The sequence below is a fragment of the Pseudopipra pipra genome, chromosome Z (genome assembly GCF_036250125.1).
Source record: "Pseudopipra pipra isolate bDixPip1 chromosome Z, bDixPip1.hap1, whole genome shotgun sequence".
NCBI classification, from domain to species: Eukaryota; Metazoa; Chordata; class Aves; order Passeriformes; family Pipridae; genus Pseudopipra; species Pseudopipra pipra.
The window spans coordinates 58186360-58207084 of NC_087581.1; the positions used below are offsets into that span (position 1 = coordinate 58186360).

The following is a 20725-nucleotide window of genomic DNA, read 5'->3' on the forward strand; positions in this document are numbered from 1 at the left end:
AAGTCAGTGTGATGGGGTCTGGGGTGATGATTGTTTTTATTGTTTTTTTGTTGTATTCTTTTTTTTCCCCTTTGGGTTGTGATAAGTTTGTCTTAGGCTTTTTTCCTCGTAGTTGAGACAGAAAAGGAGACGATGATTCTGTGGACTAGACAAGGCATGTACTTTAAGCCTGTTTGAGCAGAAAAGCTTGTAGCTGATGGTGTCTGTCAGGCTGTTGTGTGATTTGTCTGATACAAAGAGTTTGGTGCAAATGCTTTGCTGCTAGTTGTTCTGTTCTAGCTTTCTTCTGCAAGAAACATGCACAAAAGCATGTGAACCTACAGTTTTGAAGTCAGAAGGTGGTCTTATTAATATCTGACTGTTCTGTTAAAACTCTGTTCTCATTAAGGTCGTGCTTAGTACTCCAAGTATAACAATAAGGGTTGTGGGATGTGACTTAGGTGTAGTAGTTCTTACAGTCAGTTCTGTTTGGTTTTGTATCTGAATTATACTTGGATACTTGGTGTCCAATACACTTGGAGAAACCTTTTTTAGTAGTTTGTCATCTGTTCTAGACAATCGTTTCTGCTTATGTTTTCTTCCAAATTTGTGTTCACATGAGCAAGCTTTTAAAGATGATAAGCCAATTTAAACATTCAAGCCATGTCAGAATGTTAGAACTGTGACTAGTAAAAATAACTTGGGGCTGAAATGAGCTGCTAGTGAGGAATTGCAAACTTGCACTTTCTAAGATGATGTTTGACAAATACTGGTGGTGAAAAATAAAGAAACGAGAGCTGTCTAATGGTGAGATTGAGCCCCATGCTCGAACATCGATAGAAACTTGATGTAGTTGGGTGTAGAATGTTAAGTAAACATACATACTTGTCTTCTACAGCAGAATGAGATCTTTTCATGTGCTTTTGGCACTAAGCAACTTGACAGTGATCCATAACAAAGACTGTTTATGGGTTATAAAGTATGTATTTATGTGTATCAGTCTTACAGCATTAGCTTGGTGGGAGTGCTTAATATGGGCTGGTAGCTCCCATAGCTGATAAAACCGTTGGATCTCAATGTTTTTCTTCCAAAAGTTGGGCAGAGCAGTTGCTTACCTCTCTTTAAGCAAGAACATATGCTTTTAAGAAGTACACTGAAAAGAAGGCAACAAGATTTCATCTTCCGTGCTAGTACTGACACTAAATATTTAAAAAATAAACCAAACAAAAACTGCACACACACACATAACCCCCAAAAACCCCCTCAAAGCCACACCACAAAACCACAACCTCATATTAGGTTTTCAGGGGAAGGTCTAAAATGAACAGATCAAGTAAATGTTTCTACAAGTGCCATAGTTTCTACTCTGAAACCTGACAAATTAATATTTCCATGAAAGAAAACCAAACCTGCAAAACAAGCACATGAATTGTCAACAAAACGTTTTGATCTAGACCACGTCATCTGGTTTCTCAAAGTGAAGGAATGTATGCAAGAAGCATAAATGTCAGAGTTCACAGAACAAACCTATTTCTTGGGAAATAGATGTTCAGCTTATGTACTATTCAAAAGGCTGCTTTTCCGAGGGGGTAAAAATAGCTAGAAGTAAGAACCTGCTGTTGTTATTTAAAACTAGTACTTCTTTTCCCCTTTCAGAACTGTCTAATACTTCTGTTTCAGGCAACAACTTTGTCCCTGTCCTGCTCTGTTCCATCATCCCTTTCCATGATTTTTCCATTCCATGCTTCTAGTTTTACATAATGTCTGGGAGGCACACAGACTTGGAGCTGAGAGGTAGCAAGAGGAAGGATAGCATAAATTCTCCTTTCTTCCTAAAATGACTGATTTACTGCCATCAAACAGATACTATTTTCTCTGTGTCACTTCCTCCAGTAAAACAGAAAAAAAAAGGTTAGTAGGCAGCAGCTATAAAAATGTGCTCCTGCTCAACCAACCTGAGGTCTCTTTGTAATCTATTCTATTTACAGACAATATCTAGTCATGCTTTCTTTAATAAATGAGGAATCCAACACCAGGATGTGGTTGACATCCTGTCCAAAGGGTATCTCCTTCTGAACTTTTGCTTTCATGGATATGTCTCACTGTTGAAGATTTTTTTCATCTTTCTTCTTGTCTTGAAGACCAGCAGGCAAATGGAGCTCCACCACATGGGACTGTCTTCAGTTATTTGCCTTAGAAAGACTGGTATGGACAAACTCTAATGTTGTTGGTCCTGCTGAAAGGAAACCTCCTTGCCTGTCCAACTGCTGGCTCTTGCCACTTTCTCTTTTGTGTAAATAATGTACCAGCTTAGCAGTAGCTTCAGCTGTCTGCTGAACAGAAACAGGGCGCTATTCCTGGTTGGAGTTCTTTTGATGCACAACCTGGATTGCTTTATGTGTGTGGATACAAGTCTGAAGAAGAGTGCTTGGAAAGGAGTGCTGCTGTTTCATCTGATAGCAGTGCTGCTTTGTTACATTAAATTCACAGTTTTTTCATGAAGTCATACTTTACAGTAACAGGATTGTGTTCTCAGGTAGCGTAAGCAAGAAATCTGTGTGCTTTGAATTGTTTAATGACTTGTTTTATAAACCTGTCTAAAATTTGAAGTAGAGAGAAGTATATAGTGGTGATTAATGGTTTGTTTCCTACACATGTGCTGGAATATAGCTGGTGATAAAAAAAAAAAAAGGGAGAATTGAAGTGTAATTGCTCTATTTTATAAATATTTTATATTTTACATTATATCATGTATATAAGATACTGTATTACATATGTATGTATATATTTTTCTGATAAATGTTTCTGTGAAATAGTCATTTGTATAACAATATGTTGAATGCTGTTAGCCACAAAGAACTGCCTCTTTGCGATGTTGAAATGTTGTACCACTCTAAAAGCTTTTTTTGTCACAGCTTCATCATGACTTCCCACCTGCTCTTAGGTTTTGAATTAAAATTCTTTATTGATTTAAGATGCAATGTCCTTCCTATGGCATTTGAGGAAAGGAAGCATCAGCAGATGCTTAAGGTCCTCAATATTTAGCCGTAAGAATAAAGCAATACTAGGAAAATAAATATTTTCAAATAAAGGATTTAGATATTCTTTGTTCATATTAAAAATGGAAAATATAAAAAGGTGCTTGCTTTTAAGTTTAGTTTGAAAATGCTATGAAAATCTATAATTGGAAATTAGGAAAAGCATTGCCAGCAGGTTCAGGGAAGTGATCATTCCCCTTGGCTCAGCCTTACTGAGGCCACACCTGGAGTGCTGAATGCAGGTTTGAGCTACCCAAATGCAAGGGAGACCTGGACAGACAGGACTGACTCTAGTGCAGGGTCATGAAGATTTTTATATTGCTAATAGATTACAGGCACTTTTGGAGAAGGAAACAATCCTATGTAATACAAAAATGGGGCTTTTTTACATGCAATAGAACTATCCCACAAATTTTAAAGTAGATCTGATCTTTAAAACTCCTTTTAACTGTTAGGTAAGAACTAGTTATATTCATTTTATTCACAAGGCCTTAAGAAGTTGGGAAGAAAGATAGCATATTTTCTTTTGAAAATTCAGTGGGTTATGTAAGCAGAAGTTGCAAGCTTAGGTCTTTTCCAAACTGCAGAATAAACCTTTTTTGTAACCTGATGTACTTTGAAGTGGATCTATTGTAATGCCTTGGCAAGTATTTGGGAAGTACTTGCCACAGGAAGTCTAGTTTGTAAAAAGATTTGAGATCAATTGGAAAGTTAGTCTTGGTATCAAATGACTGTCCTGTGGTCCATGTTATCTTTTAAGGAACTAGAATTCTTGAAAATGCTCATCCAGTAAGAACCACAGCATTGTTAATTTATTTGAATTAGAACAGAAATGTCTTTATACCCAGGAAGTGTGTGGTTTGCCAGTGGTGAAAACCAGTTAGTGCAGGAAAGTGGAAACAAAAAGCCAAGGTTTACATCCTCTTTAAAGATGGGTGAACTGTCCATAGCGTGAAGAAAGTACTCAGTTTTTAGTGAACTGTTTTAATCCCCAGAGAGACTAGAGACTAAAGATAGTCTTACTAGTAAGAATGTCTCACCTGCTAATATTGCTATTTTACAGGTTGTGGTAAGGTTTGTCAGTGCTGGGGGTGTCATATGGTTGTGTAACTTCATTCAGTACTTCATTCAATACTTCATTCATGGTCTGCTCAATTATCAGCCTGTATGACTAAATCAGCTGTTGTTCAGCAAAACAGTGATGAAAAAGATCTGTGATAAAAAAAAATTATTTAGTTTTTACAGTATCTCATGCAGAAATAAATTAATTGTGACTTGTGACTGATTTAAAAGACTTGTTACCAAACAGTATACAAAAAAAAACCAAACCCAACCAACCAAAAAAAGCAGTATTACTCTTACTTTAACCCATTCTGCACTACAAACTCAAATGTCTCCTCTGCTATGTATTGAAAGAAATTATCCTGCACAAATGAATGCTATTTACAGATCAACTTCTATCATCATTTAGTGTGTGTGTTTTTTGTTTTTTGATGCTTATCCATATCTGTTTCACAAGAACTTCATTGCTAACTCAAAATATTTATCTACTCAAAATGTTTATCTAGAAGCAACAGAAGAAGTTTCATTGGACAGTCCGGAGAGGGATCCAATACTTTCACCAGAACCTACTCCTGCAATCACTCCTGTAACACCTACTACATTAGTAGCTCCCAGAATGGAATCAAAAAGCATAACAGCCCCAGTGATTTTTGATAGATCCAGAGAAGAGGTATGCAGTAAACTTCTAAATTATGGAAATGTCTTACATGGCATTTTAAGTTTTTCCTTCTATTGAAATGCCAGTTCCTCAATGTTGCCTCATAGCAGCATTCTTTGCTAAGGATAAGAATGTAAAAGAAAACATATTCTGTTTATTTTGCATATGAAGTTTATTGTGAATTTGACTCATGAAAATACCATAAGAATTCACTACTTAGGTGATTATGTTGGAGATCTCTAGTGTGAGGACTAAGAAGTTCTCTTCCTTCAGAATAGGTGTAGGAGTAAGCTATGAGCTTGATACATGAGAAATGTTAATAACGTAAAATAACTCCTACTAGCCTGTTACAGACTTCAACTTGGATTTCTGAAGCTGTTTTCAGTGGGGAAATGGAAGAAGCAGTTTTTAGCATTATCCTGCATAGTAACGTACAGCTGAGGATAATGGTAGTTTAAATGTTGCTGTGTACATTTGATGTTCCAGTCAAAGCCTTGGAGCTGCTGAATGCCATTCATTCTGGAGAGTTCTCTTACTGGACAGTGGCTTTGCTAAATGAGTTTGCTAACAAGACCTACCTGTGACTCAATGATGGCTGCTTCCCCGGATATCACAGGATGGCATTTGATTCTGATTTTGCCCCCTTCAGCCCTAGTAATTGTCCCTTCTGCCATGGTTTTTCTTAAGATCTCTCATTTTTATCAAATATATATATTACATGAAAGATTATGACATTCTGGGAGATTAGAACTCAGACAAGTATCAGAAAATTTTTGATCTGTTGCATTTCCCTTCCGAAGCTCTTCTGCTGCAGATACCATTAATGAAAAGGAATGCTTGTCCTTAGATTAGAGGCACATAGAAATACTGCAAATGAGAGTGGTTGTGAACCACAGTATCATTGTAGGTCATACAATGAACATACCCCTAAGTTAAATATTTACTAAAATTTTTTAGACCAGCAACTTCTGAGTCTGCCATACTAAGAGCTTTTTTACGAGGCCTTAAAACTGAAATTGTAGAACCATTTAGATTGGAAAAGACCTTTGAAATCACTGAGTCCAACTGTAAACCTGGCCCTGCCAAGTTCACCACATGAACTTAGTTGCAGTCACAGTCAGTGTTAGAAATTATAGTAACGTTGGACACTGGAAGTGTTTTTTAATTATACAAACATACCAACTTTTTCTCCTCCTTCCTATATACTCTTATCCTTGTAACCATGTATATAAGATGAGTGCATGTTACCTTTCTAAATGTGGCAAATCTTTTTCCTAGATTGAAGAGGAAGCAAATGGAGATTTGTTTGATATAGAAATCAATGTATCAGACCCAGAGAAAGTTGGTAAGTTCCTTGAGCCTAGCATTTCAGACTGTCTTATTCTCTGAAGACTATTCTTAAATTTCAGCATGACTTCTTCACTTGTCTTTTGGCAGTTTTTGCTATCTAAATGGAAAACTATTTAATGTATATTTTGGAATAAAAAGTGTATGGCGGGATAACCATACCTTGCCCTGGCATAAGTATCTTCATTTTCTTACAGGAGATGGCATGAATGCTTATATGGCATACAGAGTAACAACAAAGGTAACTAGTGCAACAAATACTTGTAGATAACTTTGTGTCATAGCTAAAATGGATCAGTAATTCATAACAATTTTTTTTTTTAAGACATCACTATCAATGTTCCACAAAAATGAGTTCTCTGTTAAAAGAAGATTCAGTGATTTTCTTGGCTTGCACAGCAAATTAGCAACGAAGTACATGCATATTGGTTATATTGTGCCTCCAGCTCCAGAAAAAAGTATTGTAGGTAAGTGCAGTTCCTGTAAGGTGACACTTAAGTATTGTAATACAAATTACTTTACTGAACAAATACTGCTTAGTGATGCTCAGGTGGTCCAAATGTTCTTCATGCTCTGTATTTTTAAACAGTTCAGGTTAAATTGGAAAGATATGTAATGGCCTCTTCCTAACTCAGACCAGTGTTGATAATAAGAAGGACATATGTCTTACTACATGGCCTTGATTTTCTTATCTATGATTCTTTCTTTGCTGTTGCCCTTCAAAAGCTGATTAGTCTATCGAAACAAAGATGTTAAAAAATTTATTTTTAGCCTGAGCTGTTATCAATTGCCTGCAGCATAAAGAGCTCATACATATTCCACCTTCTAATACTGTCTGTTTCTTTTTATCATGGTGAATGCAAAACCTCTCATTAATTAATGCATTAAAACAACTTCAGTTTTATGATCTATAAGTAGTAGAAGTTCTTCCAAAATAACTAAGCATTTAAAAAAGTAAAACCTGTTGAAATATTTTGCGTTACTCATAAATAGGTGATTTGACTCTAGAATGTTGTTTGATATGTAGAGAATAGCAAGACTTCTTTTTCAGTAATTTAGTCTGTAAAGCTAACCAGAGCAGCAGCTTTTCACATAAGCAGCAGTAGGCAGACTGAGTAGATGTAGGCAGCAGAAGGCTTAGGAAATTAAGGATTTTACTTCTGTGAGAAAACCTTTTATGGACACTTCCGTGGACTGCATTTTGAAGTCTGTGAGACTGAAAATTTTACCTGAATTTTTGGTAGTTCTTGAAAGAAATATGTGATTCTGTAATAACCAGTTTTTCATATAACAAAAATAAGTTTAACTCCAAATGCAAACAGGGCTTTTAAAGATGGAGTAAGGTTTTTGGTCACATCCTTTGGATGATACAACATTTAAGGCATTTATGACAGTGTGCATTTACATGAAAACGTAGAGCTTGCATCACAGTCAGAATCACCTGTAAGACAAAGCTTAGACTGGATTTCAGGTACTACTTGAACAAAACCAGCATTAAGTGATACGCCTGGAAGTCTGTTAGAAGGTTCGACTTACTGCCGTGTAAGCAAGTACTGGCTGCTGCTTCAAATCCTTGTATAGAGACTTTTTTAAGCTACAAGTAGTTTGGGAAAACTCACAGATTCTGTAGGACACTTCAAAGGAGCATGAGACTCTCTCTTTAAAGTTGAACTTCACTGCATGGGTCTTAGTTGGTTCTGTTCAAAAGCATGTAGTCAATACATTTCTAAGCACTGGAACAGGCTGCCCAGGGAGATCATGGAGTTTCCCTCTCTGAAGACATTCAAAACCCACCTGGACATGTTCCTGTGTAACATGCTCTAGGTGACCCTGCCTTGGCAGCAGGATTGCACTAGATGATCTCAAGAGGTCCCTTCCAACCTAATAATTCCGTGATTCTGTAACTCTGGAGAAAAGAAGGGATTGATTCTAGAGCCTTTTAAAATAACTCATCTTTAAGCAGGGAGCTGACAAAGCAGCTAAAAGTTGATATATAGTGTTTACATCACACGTGCTTATTTTTAAAGTCTTAATACATAATGGCGTGCATTCAGTGTTATGCAGTGCCTATTGTACAAAAGTCCTTAGTCTGCTCATTCTGTCACAATGTTGATAACACATGGAGTTTTAAGCTCCAACTTTATTTTGGTGATGAGTGGGAGGGGCTGGAATTTTAGATCTTAGCTATTTTCAAGTGACTGTGGAACAAAGGATAAAAATGAGTCAGTGGTGAGTTAGAGTTGGGCATTCATCCAAACCGCTTCATTACTTACATATGCATGTGTGAAAGTCACGTTTTTTTCTTTTTTATAGAAAATAATCTGTTAAATCATGGATCTTTTCTGTGAAGGATTTACATGGGTGCTTGGGCTTGAGAATCAACCTTTACACTTGCATTTAAATATGCTTATGTTAACGGAGAAAGAAACCTGGCATGAACTGTCAATATCATAGATTAAGGGTTCCTTATACCTATTGTTTGATTATGTATTCATTTTTTTCCCTATGAACTTCTGTTCAAACTTCAAAGGTGAAGGATCTTTTGTATTAAACACAGAATTTCTTGCTTTCTGCAGTGAAATATTAATGTATAGTAATACTCTAATGCAAAAAGGTGAGGTATGTGAATTGCCTCAACTTTGTTTGAATACTTTAATCCTTCTACTTTAAGACATACTTGATTTTACAGATAAATTTGTGGATTTACAGTTACATTACACTGTTTAGTATACCTTTGAAAAAAATGCCTATCAGATTTATTTTCATTATGTTGCAGAGAAAGGAAAAGCTAAGGCTCCACAGAGAGCTTAAGGGTTCTTCCTTGTTTCTGTAAGGATGCTCTTTGTCCCTTCTGTGGGTTACTGTGGGAAGCTTGTAAAGCCAGAAGGGAGATGGAACAAGGAACAACACTGGGAGCTGTTGACCTGGCAGGTCACAAGAGTACATATTCAGAATCTCAGATGTAGACCTTTTAGTTGTAGAAGCACAAAACTAACAGATCAGAAATACACTACAGCTAGTAATAAGATGTCCGGACTATCATAAAATACTGTGTTTTAGGAAATAAGAATAATTATGAATCTCCAGTGTTTCATGGTGTTTTTAATAGGACTCAGGTTGCTAAACTCTCTTTAGGTCTTTAGCATGAAAATAGTGACCTCAGTCTGACAGTTTTAGAGTTCTTCTGATGCTGAGATTGAATGTATTTCCCATACCATGACACATCAATAGCTGGCTCCCCATCGTAGTTTTTTGGCCATTCTCGTCTTGGTCAGAGGAAGCACTGTAAAACTGCATACATTTTATTCTGCTGATTCATTCTTCATTCAGTTTGTAATTGTTTAGAATTTTCAGAACTTGTTAGCTTGCCGTAGTTGACTGAAAAATTACTCGTTTTAGAACTTGGAAAATAGTAGAATGAAAATATTGGTCATAAGCTTACCAATGAATAGGCTTACAACCCAAGATTTATTTTTCTATTCTGCTTTATATGGTTAACTGTTTTCTTCTTCAGAACATGAGTTACCAGTTAGACTCTGATTGGCATTTAAATTGTCTTCATAAATGCAATTAACCTAGTTTTTCACAACTATTAGTCACAATTAATAATTTACGTGAAATTACATATTTCACAGAGCTGCTTCCACAAAACCATGTAACATGAAGTGTTGATATTTTTTTTTTTCTGTTCCTATGTAGTGTTTTTCATTGTAATTTGAATTAAATATGTAAACTTAGGTGAGCTTTATCTTCTAATCACATCACTTATGTTAATGATTTAATTAAAATCAATATGATGCCATTTTCTTCAAGGCATGACCAAGGTTAAAGTAGGCAAAGAAGATTCTTCATCTACTGAATTTGTAGAGAAAAGAAGAGCCGCTCTAGAAAGGTAATGTTTGTATCTAAGTAAAATTTATTTAGGCTCAGAATTACTTGTAGTGTACTACGTAGGCTCTGTAATTGAAACATGGGCCATCTGTACTTAGATGAATTCTGGAGGCTGTATACAGTTGTTGAATTTTTTGTGTAGAAATTGAATAATCCCCATTAATAACAGGAAATGTAGGCTTATTGGTAGAAAAGATTATGGATAACTTGTTTCAACTTAAGATTGTACAGATTCAGTAAGTAAAACTATCTTTATCAGCTTTAGATGTTTGTGGTTGAAGGAATTAAGGCACTTACAGCAGCATATCTGTTCTATAGCAAACCAACTGTTGGGCAGGGAGATGAGTGAAAGGGTCACTTGAAAGTCAAATGATTACATATATTGATGACATTGATGTGACTAGCTGGATTTTGGCCTAAGAGATATGTTTTGGCCTAAGATGTCTGTCACCCAGTGGTGGCATACAGCTGATACTGTTCAAGTATCTTCATCATGGAAAGGTCCTGTCCCTGGTATACTGCCACATTAACTTGTACTTGTACTACTTGTACTTGATGCTGAGTATAGAACAGGGAAAGAAAAGCTGAGCAATCTAGTGTGTAAAATAGTTGCACTGCAATCCTTAGCTTCTATAGGAAGAAAAATAAGGATCTGGTGGTCATACCTAATGGAGGATAGATAACAAATTACACTTTGTATCTAAGCAGCAATGCAAAAAACCCACTCCAAGGAGTTGCATTGATTTTTACTTTTCTATGTGTGTGCATCAGTCCTTTAGAACTAAATGTGTTGATGACTATAGTCTATCCAGCATATAAGTAGTTCATACCTGGAACATAATCAAGTCACTTGTCCAAGACTTCCTTTAAATACCAGAATTACCTGTAACAAAAAAGGCCTGTCCACTGCACTGTACATTTTTTTTTCTGGTGTAAATTGGATGTTATTAAAGGAGGAGGTTTTTATTCAGCTGTTGAAAGTATTAAGTATAATATTTTACTGCTGTGCAACATACAGTTATGGTAGGTCCCACGTTAAGGACTTTTTGGTTTAAAGGAACTGTTATAAACCAATGCCTGACCTTTAGTATGTTATGCTGTGGTATGGAGTGCGTGGCACTGTATTATTTTCAGTCACACATTATATTTGTTTTGTTATCTGATATTTTAATTTTTAAAATCATAGGTATCTACAACGAACAGTAAAGCACCCAACCTTGCTACAGGATCCAGATTTAAGACAGTTCTTGGAAAGTTCTGAGGTATTTCAGTTCTTTTAATTTCTCCTATTTGTTTCTAGATATAGTAACCTACTTAAATAATGGTGTGCCTCTGGCTCTCATAAAACTAAGCAGTAGTGACAAAAAGCTATTTGCTGTACAGTGACTTTTCAAGTGAGTTGGTCTGTCCTGTTCTGAGTGAAACTTGTCATACATGGTGGAAGTCTATAATTGATGTTACTGATTGTTAATTAAGATCAAGAATTAAGCTGGCTTGGAAGCAGCTCTCTTGCCCCCAGGAGTTCAATGTGAGCTGTATTGGTAGGATAATGTGAAAATGCTAGCAATGCTGCTGGCCAGGCTGGGTGTTTTGTGAATAGAGGACTTCAGTCCTCTGTACTATCAATCTGGCACTTTTCACAATATTAAGTATATTGTTAAAGATACATGATATCTCTTTATAAATATTCATAGTGGTTTCACTGTAATACTGAACTGTCTTTTGGCTAATATCAGTATCTTATTTATACTAATAAGTCACAGAGGCCTCACTGCTGATAAAAGCATCAATAGATAACTTACAGTGGGTTTGTCAATGCTCCTGATGGACAAAACATCATATAAAGGGTAGATGGTCTGATAAGGGGGGCCACCTTGTACGGCATATGGCATATTCAATCTAGCCTGAGTAATAATATCAGTTAAGTTTAAAGTTTGTTAACTTACCTCTAAGGATTTCTCAGTACCTATGCAGATAACACAGTTCTCATGATACACTTGAGGTAGGTTTTGAAACCCACTCTATACTGAAAAGCAAAAAGTCATCAGCCTTTTATAATGAGCACATAGTGCATGTCTTGCATTACAGATAAATGTTTTACAGAATTTCTTTTTTCTAATTTGTTGTAAATCTAAGGGTTTTTTTTCCTGTAGTGGCAGTTTGTTCTTTGTAGTGTAGAGGTGGCTAGTTAGGACACTTGGCTAGTTCATAACAGCTTTGGACAAGTGGGTTGTTTGTTCCATTTAAATGTAAAGTTGTAGAAGAAAAGTAAATAGTCTATATTTTTAAGTTTTCCTCTTGAGAATGTAAAAGTAGTAAATCTGAGGAATTAGATTCCACTATATTGAAACACATAGGAGCAAAGAAAACACTATATCCTTTTCTTTCCCCCTTGTGCCCAGTTAAACCTCCATCCTTTTAACCAGTCTGTTTGCCCTTATTTGTCATTCAATTCCAGCTGCCGAGAGCGGTTAACACCCAGGCTCTGAGTGGAGCAGGAATATTGAGGATGGTGAACAAGGCTGCCGACGCTGTCAACAAAATGACAATCAAGATGAATGAATCGGATGCAGTAAGAGCTGATTTTTCGGCTTGAATAATGAGACGAATTAATGAGCCTCAACAATTGCATTTTAAAGCTGTAGAAGTGGAAAATGGGTTATTAATTTGCTTATTGGCTTGAATTCTTAGCTGTATAAGTTGACCACCCTGGCAGTACTTGGATAATTTGCTTCCTTAGAACCAGAAATGTTGTTGGTAATCTAATTTGTAATGCTTGACTCTTTCATCTTTTGTCAGTGGTTTGAAGAAAAACAGCAGCAATTTGAGAATCTGGATCAGCAACTTAGGAAACTTCATGCCAGTGTTGAAGCATTAGTCTGCCACAGAAAAGGTAACCTAACTTTTATGTGACTGCGTGAACTTTAGGAAATGATGATGAAACAAGAGCTTAGCACGTGAGAGCTCTTAACTAATTAATAGAGATATGCAATATATTTTAATGCACAGATCTTCTATTTGTACCTTTTATTTTAAACCGCTCTAGTACTTTTTTAATATCTTTTTAATCTTAAATTTAACCAGAATATCTGTCATTGTTAGAGTTACTTTATCGATTTAGCATATTTTTTTTCCATTGCACCCTTTCAATACCACACCTGTACCAGGTGATTCCACTACAGTAGACATCCATAAATTTAGGTCTCATGGCAAGAGTAATTTCTTTCTGAACAAAAAGTGGCTGCATAAATCCATTTAAACATCTTTTGGTTCAGTATTGCTCTGTTAACTGAGTTTAAGCTCTTACTGCTATTCTTATTTTGGTCCCACATAAGGGTATATCATCAAGCTACTATTAAAGTAAACTTTCCTGGGAAGATAAGTAGTCACAGAGTATCAGCTTTTTGTTTACTTATTTTAGAGAGAAGCAAAGCCTATAAATTCATAAGCAGCTTGTGCTGCTTTTTTTGTCAAAGATGGATTTCTATCAGATGATTTTAAAAAAGCCCCCAAGCCCCCCCCCCAAAAAAAAACCCCAAACCCCACAATTTTGATTTATAATTCAAGGAAGACCATGAGTGTGCTTTCTGACACTATTGTATTATGTTAAAATATGGTGTCACCTTTGAGCTCTTTCAAAGGTACCTGAAAATGTCATAAGTTGCTTTCTCATAATTCTAAGCACACATTGCTCTCTCTAGTAAAAAAATCTTTAGCCAGCTGTCCTCAAGGCTAAGAAGTATTTAAGAAGTAGTGGAAAATGGAAATCTTGGTTTACTGTTGATTTGACACCTGATTATAAATTTGAAGTGTTGATTGGTTTCTTTAAGAGTTGTGTTTCAATTGTAAAGGTTTCAAATATCTGAAGACATTTTCCTTCTGCAATCACTTCTGGTGTTCTGATGATTCTGCAGGAGTAGCAGAGCTGCAAACAAACCTGCATTTTTAATCCTGAAGTAATTTGGACTAAACATTTTTTCAAAGGTCCTTCATAGAACTTAACTTTGTACGGGATTACTTACATAGGATTTGATGAGACAATTGTGCCAGTATTTGTTAATAAATAAGCTCAAAACTACCTCCACAGATGCTGATATGTGAGGATTGTTTGTTTTTTATTCTAAAGCATGGCAGATGTGGCAATACATTACAATATGCACAGTAGAAGTTACTTAACAATCAATAAAACCTTCCAACAGAAATAAATTCCACTCATGGGAATGGTGGTTTTGTGGAAGAGTTGGGGTTTTTTTTCTCTCTGAACTTAATGGAACAACTGTGCTGTAAACCTGTTAAAATTGTTCTGAATTTGCCCTGTGGGTGACTTGGCTTTTTTTTTTTTTTGTGGGCTTGAATTTTCTCTGAGCTAGGCAGTTGGATAATATTGAAGTGACATTTTTTTCCATGTCTTTTGCTTGACAGATTAAGCATGACATTAACAGACTCAGCAAAACATTTACTGATCAAGAGTTTTTTGCATAGGAGTCTTTCTCCTAAATGTGGTTTCATTGTGGTCTCCTTGTGTATTTTATCATGATCTTTAGCTTTTGTTTTTCCGTTGGTGAAGTTAGGGTTGAAATAGAGGTCTCTGTTCCACTGATCTATGCCACAGAGTAATATAACAAATTAACTACGTTGTACTGAACATTACTCCTCTGTTTCAGAGCTTTCAGCCAACACAGCTGCCTTTGCTAAAAGTGCTGCCATGTTAGGTAACTCTGAGGATCACACTGCCCTATCTAGAGCTTTGTCTCAGCTTGCAGAGGTTGAGGAGAAGATAGATCAATTGCATCAAGAACAAGCTTTTGCTGATTTCTATGTGTTCTCAGAGCTTCTTGGGGATTACATTCGTCTGATTGCTGCAGTAAAAGTGAGTACTACTAGGAAAAATACTGATTTTGTCTTTGAAGTCAAATTCTCAACTTGTAGATTCAGGGTAAATGAATGTGTGCATTTGCATGTTATTACGGAGTTAAGACAGTTAAGTTTTTTGCCTGAAGTTGTAGCTGAGTAAAATGAATGCATTCATGATCAGCTATTCCAGTGATAAAAATAGTTGTGATCGAAAATGTGAATGGAGCAGTAAGGTCCCAAGAAAAGGAAAATCTACTTTGAGCAGTACCAATTATATACATTATTTGGGGACACTGAACTATACTGTGTTTAGCATACTGTACCAGCTTCTTTCAGATTATTGTTACACTATGCTCATAAATTTTTAATAACATAATTCAGCTGTATTTGGTAGATAGCCGATAGTTTCTGTAAATAAGAAAAAAATGCAATTTGTGGATCTGCATCTCATTAAAGAAAATATTCAATTTAGATGTAAGCTATGCTTCACAGCATAATTAGGTTTTGACATAGGAAGGGGTGTCTGTGAATTCTTTACAGAAATATCCTTGAACTTGCCAGGCTATTGGGAGTACATATTTTTCTTTTTTACTTTATTTCTTTTTTCATTTTTTTTCCTTTTTTTTGATATTTTTGTTTTAATTCTGCTACTGTAGTCCGTTGCTAACAAAAATGTGTTGCTGAATATGCATGTAATCCGTATGCATAAAAGTTTGCTAGAATCTGCACGTAGAGAATTGTCTGCATAATAGAGCACTTTTTAGTGGTTGTTTTGGTAGTGTTTTAATGGAATGAGGCACATAAAATGTTTTGGGGCACTAAAGTATCTGCTTTGAAAAGGATTCTTCTTAAATACTGTTATTTGTGGAAGGTATTGAGCTGTGCAAGCGTGCTGTCAAATGAAATAACAGGAGACACGCTAGGTTTTTTTAAGTGTACTTCACACAGAATCAAAGAGAATTTGCTGAGTGAGAAGAGACCCACAAGGATCATAAGTCTGACTCCTAAGTAAATGGCCCATACAGAGTTGGAACCTGCAACCTTGGCGTTATTAGCACCATGCTCTAACCAACTGAGCTAGTCTCCAGCTCTATTCAGAACTACTTTTTCCTACTGGGAATCTAGATAGCTCTTACAATTCCAGTTGTTTAATAAATTTATCTGTTCTTATAGGGTGTGTTCGACCATCGAATGAAATGCTGGCAGAAGTGGCAAGATGCTCAGGTCACTTTACAAAAAAAACGTGAAGCTGAAGCAAAGCTCCAACTTGCCAACAAACCTGATAAATTGCAGCAAGCTAAAGATGAGATAAAAGAGGTAATGTTATCAAACACTATGTTGGAGGTCGGACATGCTGCATTAGCTCATTCATTCTGCATTAATGCTGCTTTATACCATTTTTATTTACAAATCACTTACTTATTTGCCATTTTCCATATTTACTGAAATTGTTAAAAGGAATTTATTTAAATTCCAAGTATGTGCAATTGTTACTCATTGTAAGATCTGTAAGGCAGCTAATACTGTCTCTGTGGAGTCTGGGAGATGGGAGGAGGGGAATACGTAAAAGGTAATGCTTTTAACTTTTAACAGATCGCTTGGATAGGCAGCGGAGCATTTCTATTTCTAATGCTAAGATGACTTGGCTAAGTCTAGCAAAGGCAACTAATAGGGAACTGTTCCCATGTTTTGCTTAATTGTGCTGCATATCTACCCATATATATATATGCATGTATATATGGTGTAATTTCAGTAAAAATAAATCTAACATGTTGAAGTGTCATAATTTATACACTTTTTCTGTCATGCTTCACTAAGGAAATTGAGGAGGTAGGACAACTTAATTATTTAACACTAATGTGTTCTAATTATGCTCCAGTACTCTCTATTAAATAACAGAAGAACATTATTGCAGATTTCAAGCTCTCTTACACAGTTGCTTTGTTTGGCTTCCTCATTGGTCACTAACCACATGCTCCTTTGTTCTTTTTGCCCTTCAGTATATTTCACATACAGTAGTGAAGTTACTCATTGACTTGACTTTCTTTTTCTTAAAAAAGGCCTTTGCTTATTGAGAAAACTTAGTATCACTCCTGTGTGACCACATTCTTGCTGGTTGCCTCTTTTGATGTTACCCATCCATTCACAGTGCATTTCCTGATTATTGGAAGTAGTAGGATATAGTGATCCTTTCCCAGTTCCAATATTAAAATAATTAATTATAATTTTTCTTAAGAACTTATTTTTCCTACTTTATTGGATGATTAGAGAAGGCTTTTAGTAAATCCCCAATTTAAATGTATCAGTGAAAGTTCTTGCTGCCATTGAAATGTGTTTAGAGTTGCTGAATTCTGTAATAGTGGACCTTCTGGCAGAGAAATTGCAAGGTGGAAGCCTACGCAGCTTGAGCATCATCCATGACTCAGTTGTTTTTTTCATGGATAAAAGGGCAAAGAACAGTCCTAGAAATACCTTATTGAATGAGAAACTTTTTCTTGTCAGATATTGTAGGATGGCAAACTGTTATCCTGTGATAGTTCACATAAAACCTGGCATTTGGGCATGATGAAACTGGAATGTTGTTGGATTCATTAGGCCTGTAGAGGCTTTCACAGAAGTCTCAGGCACTTCTAGTTGGTGTGGTAGGAGGGCACAGGTAGTCTTAATCTGCCTTTCCTTAACTGTGTTTTATATTGTTTGAGTTATCTCTTTAGGCTATTCTTCCATGAAGGACATCCTATTATGACTTACTGCTTAATTATGTACATCTAAAAAGGCAATAAGGGGGCTCTGAATAAATATAAACTAAAAATACAAATATGGAGATGTTTATTGGAACATAGATGATGTTTATGTCATATCCCAATAGTAACTTGACACTGCATCACCAAATGATTTTTTGTAAATAAGTAGCACCACTGGATTGCTAACAGGATTATGCTACATTGACGCATGTTGCTTCCCTGCTGCCTCTTTCTGAGGAAGATAAATGTTACTGAATATATTCCCATGACTCAGGTAATATGTTGCGATTAACAGATACAGTTGCATTTTAAATAACTGCTAGCCTGCATGTGTCTGCAGTGTGAGGCTCACAGTGTATCTACACAGATAGCTTAAACTTAACAATGTAATAGATGTGTAAAAGCAGTTACAGGTTAATGTAGGTGATGATGATCTCTTCTTGTCTAGCTGCATGTCTTTTCACAGAAACGGAGATGCAGCCTAGTGTCAGGTACTGTTACATAAATGCCATGCTCCCAATATGGCAAAATCCCATAAGAAATGTTTCTTCCTCTGCATTTTCCTCTAGTGATCTTCTTACCTGCAATAATATTTCTATTCCTGCTTTCTATGAAAGCAGCTTCCACAAGAAGGCTTGTGCTTTAGCTTCCTAAAGCAATGTGTATTCTGTTTGGAAAGCAAATAAACACATCCTCAGTAGCTTTTCAACAAAAATGTGACAGGGATAATCATATACTTGCTCGTAGGCAAACATGAAGATTTAATCATCTCTTCTGGAATCAGGAAAGTACAGGGAACTAACCTTTGAGACTGTTCCATGCTGGATTGGACAGGTTTAGATTCTTTTTATATGATATTTGTAAGAGGAATAGCAAGTAAAGCCTTAGATATCCATTTTCTTTTCTAAAGAATATTTTTAAAATGTTAAGTGTTCTTAATAGCCATACTAAGATATTTTTACATTTTATCTACAGATAGCATTACTTAAAGATACTGTTGTTGTAACATCCTATTATGTAAATTTGAAATTATTGTAAGGCTTTCTCTTAAGCAGGCAAAAGAAAATCAAACAGGTCCTTTTAGTTCATCAATATGAACTTTTAGACTATTAATATGCTAAAGAAAGTTCAGGTACTGGAAAACTGAATGAACAACACAAACTCTTACCTCTGCATATCTTTCCTTTGCCAGTGGGAGACAAAAGTTCAGCAAGGGGAAAAAGATTTTGAACAGATCTCCAAAACCATTCGCAAGGAAGTGGGAAGATTTGAGGCATGTATAATTTTGTCCAACTAAATGACAGTTTCACTTCTGAGAATATGACATTCCAAGTAAAATCTGTTAAGAGGTTAATATGCCATAATTTATTTATTAACAGAAGGAACGAGTGAAAGACTTTAAAACTGTTATTATCGAGTACTTAGAGTCGTTAGTGCAAACACAACAGCAGGTAAGATAAATTTTAAATTTTGTACAAGTTAATATTTAATATATTCCATACTAGGTTATTTAGAAGAATAAGGGCTTTAAATATAGCAATTTCCAAAATATAAAGAACTGCTAGTCTGTACTGTATTGGAGAATAACATGATGATCACAGTTTCCCAGCTATTGCTATACTCCCTTGCAGAGCTGTAATTCAGGGAAGCAAGGGAGGAGCTCTCTCAGGGATATGGGCAAGCGAAGGGTCTTGTAATCTTCCAAAACCAAAGCAGTATTTCCACGTACAGATTGGAGTAAATTGTAATCAGTATGTACTTACACTTACTGAAGAAACTTTGATACTTAAATGTTTATTGCTTTTTTTAAAAAGTATGAAATAATATTATTGAATATTATAAAGCATTAAAATAGTTTCCAGTGTCTAAGAAGTAGGCCTTGTTCCCCAAAAAGTGTCCAGATGCTTTCTTTTGTTCATTCTAGGCATATAACCCTCCAGCTTTGTTTAATTAAAAAAAAAAAAAAATTATCCTTAGAAGTAAGAATAGCAGATTGAGCTTTAATAAAAATTCTGTATAACTGTATTCTGTAGCATTGTGCTCAACATGTGGTAACATACCTATAGCTATATTAAGCAGATTTGTATATTTATTACTTGTGTTTTTTCTTGCACTATATAAAAACGTGAATGAATAAGCACCTATGTTCTTACTTTGTCTGGGAAGCGAGTTTATCTCAAGAGGAGGTAGGTATGTGTTGTGTTTACCAGCATTTAGTACTTAACGAGTGATTTTTCCCTTCTCTTCAAGCTAATAAAATACTGGGAGGCATTCCTACCTGAAGCCAAAGCCATTGCCTAAAAGAAGAATATTCCAAATGACAAGACACTCTGAATATTTGTCCTGGATTAAACTAAATTCCACAGTGAAATCACTTTAAATCATCCAAATAAACCACTATATATTTTATGAATTAACGTGGCTTTTTTTATATACCACAGCGTTTTATTAACAAGCTGCATGTCCTGACCCTCTTTGAAGTGGACTGTGGCATGATGTTCTGCAATACATTGCTGAATTGAACACTATTGTGTCTTAATACTTGCACTAAAGTGTGCACTGCAAGGCCAGAAAGCTGATATTTTTGTTCTTTACAATACAATGTTCTGTAGTATGTTTACCTGATCTTTATGAAACAAATTTAATTGCATTGATTAATGTTCACTTAAACATTCCTGTACAAAATCATGTTTTTGTGATTACAGTAATAAAGGGATGTACCTTGTGAAACATTAAACGCTCTGTTTTCGTGTCTGGATACTTCCTGTTCAGAACAAATTGAGATTATATCCAAGAAAAAACAACATTTAGTAAAGAGTGCTGGAGAAGGTATTAAAGATCCACAAATAAGTATTTGTGGTAAAGTATTCTGTTTTTAATTCTGAATCTCTTCATTACAGGTATTCTTTTCACATGAATTTGTCACTGCCTTGGCAACCTGTAATGCATTAATACTCATAGGGTCCAAAGACTGATGCTTGGGCAGCAGAAAGACATAAAGTGAAAACTTCAAGCGTTTACAAAGCCTCTGCAGAGTTAAAATCACTTGTATGGTCAAATACTACTGGACCTGATAAATTTCATCAGTTGTCTTCAGTGGTCTCAAGATACAAAAAGAAAAAAAATTTGCAGTAATTCTGGGAATCAGGGAG

The 20725-nt window shown here is 35.6% G+C and overlaps 1 protein-coding gene across 2 annotated transcripts in view; it reads left to right on the forward strand.

The window, feature by feature from the left end:
* Positions 1–19986, forward strand: part of SNX2 (sorting nexin 2) — a 31058-nt gene extending 11072 nt beyond the window's left edge. The window contains exons 3-16 of one of the 2 annotated variants that reach the window (XM_064642603.1): positions 4586–4749; positions 6016–6082; positions 6282–6325; positions 6410–6551; positions 9898–9976; positions 11162–11237; positions 12434–12547; positions 12775–12868; positions 14640–14845; positions 16003–16146; positions 16648–16659; positions 18766–18846; positions 18953–19024; positions 19824–19986. In XM_064642603.1, coding sequence (XP_064498673.1) covers positions 4586–4749; positions 6016–6082; positions 6282–6325; positions 6410–6551; positions 9898–9976; positions 11162–11237; positions 12434–12547; positions 12775–12868; positions 14640–14845; positions 16003–16146; positions 16648–16659; positions 18766–18846; positions 18953–19024; positions 19824–19874 — 1346 coding nt within the window. In that variant the 3' untranslated portion in view covers positions 19875–19986. The remainder of the gene's footprint in view (positions 1–4585; positions 4750–6015; positions 6083–6281; positions 6326–6409; positions 6552–9897; positions 9977–11161; positions 11238–12433; positions 12548–12774; positions 12869–14639; positions 14846–16002; positions 16147–16647; positions 16660–18765; positions 18847–18952; positions 19025–19823) is intronic. The other variant, XM_064642604.1, reaches the window with a different exon arrangement.
* Positions 19987–20725: the final 739 nt, after the last annotated feature.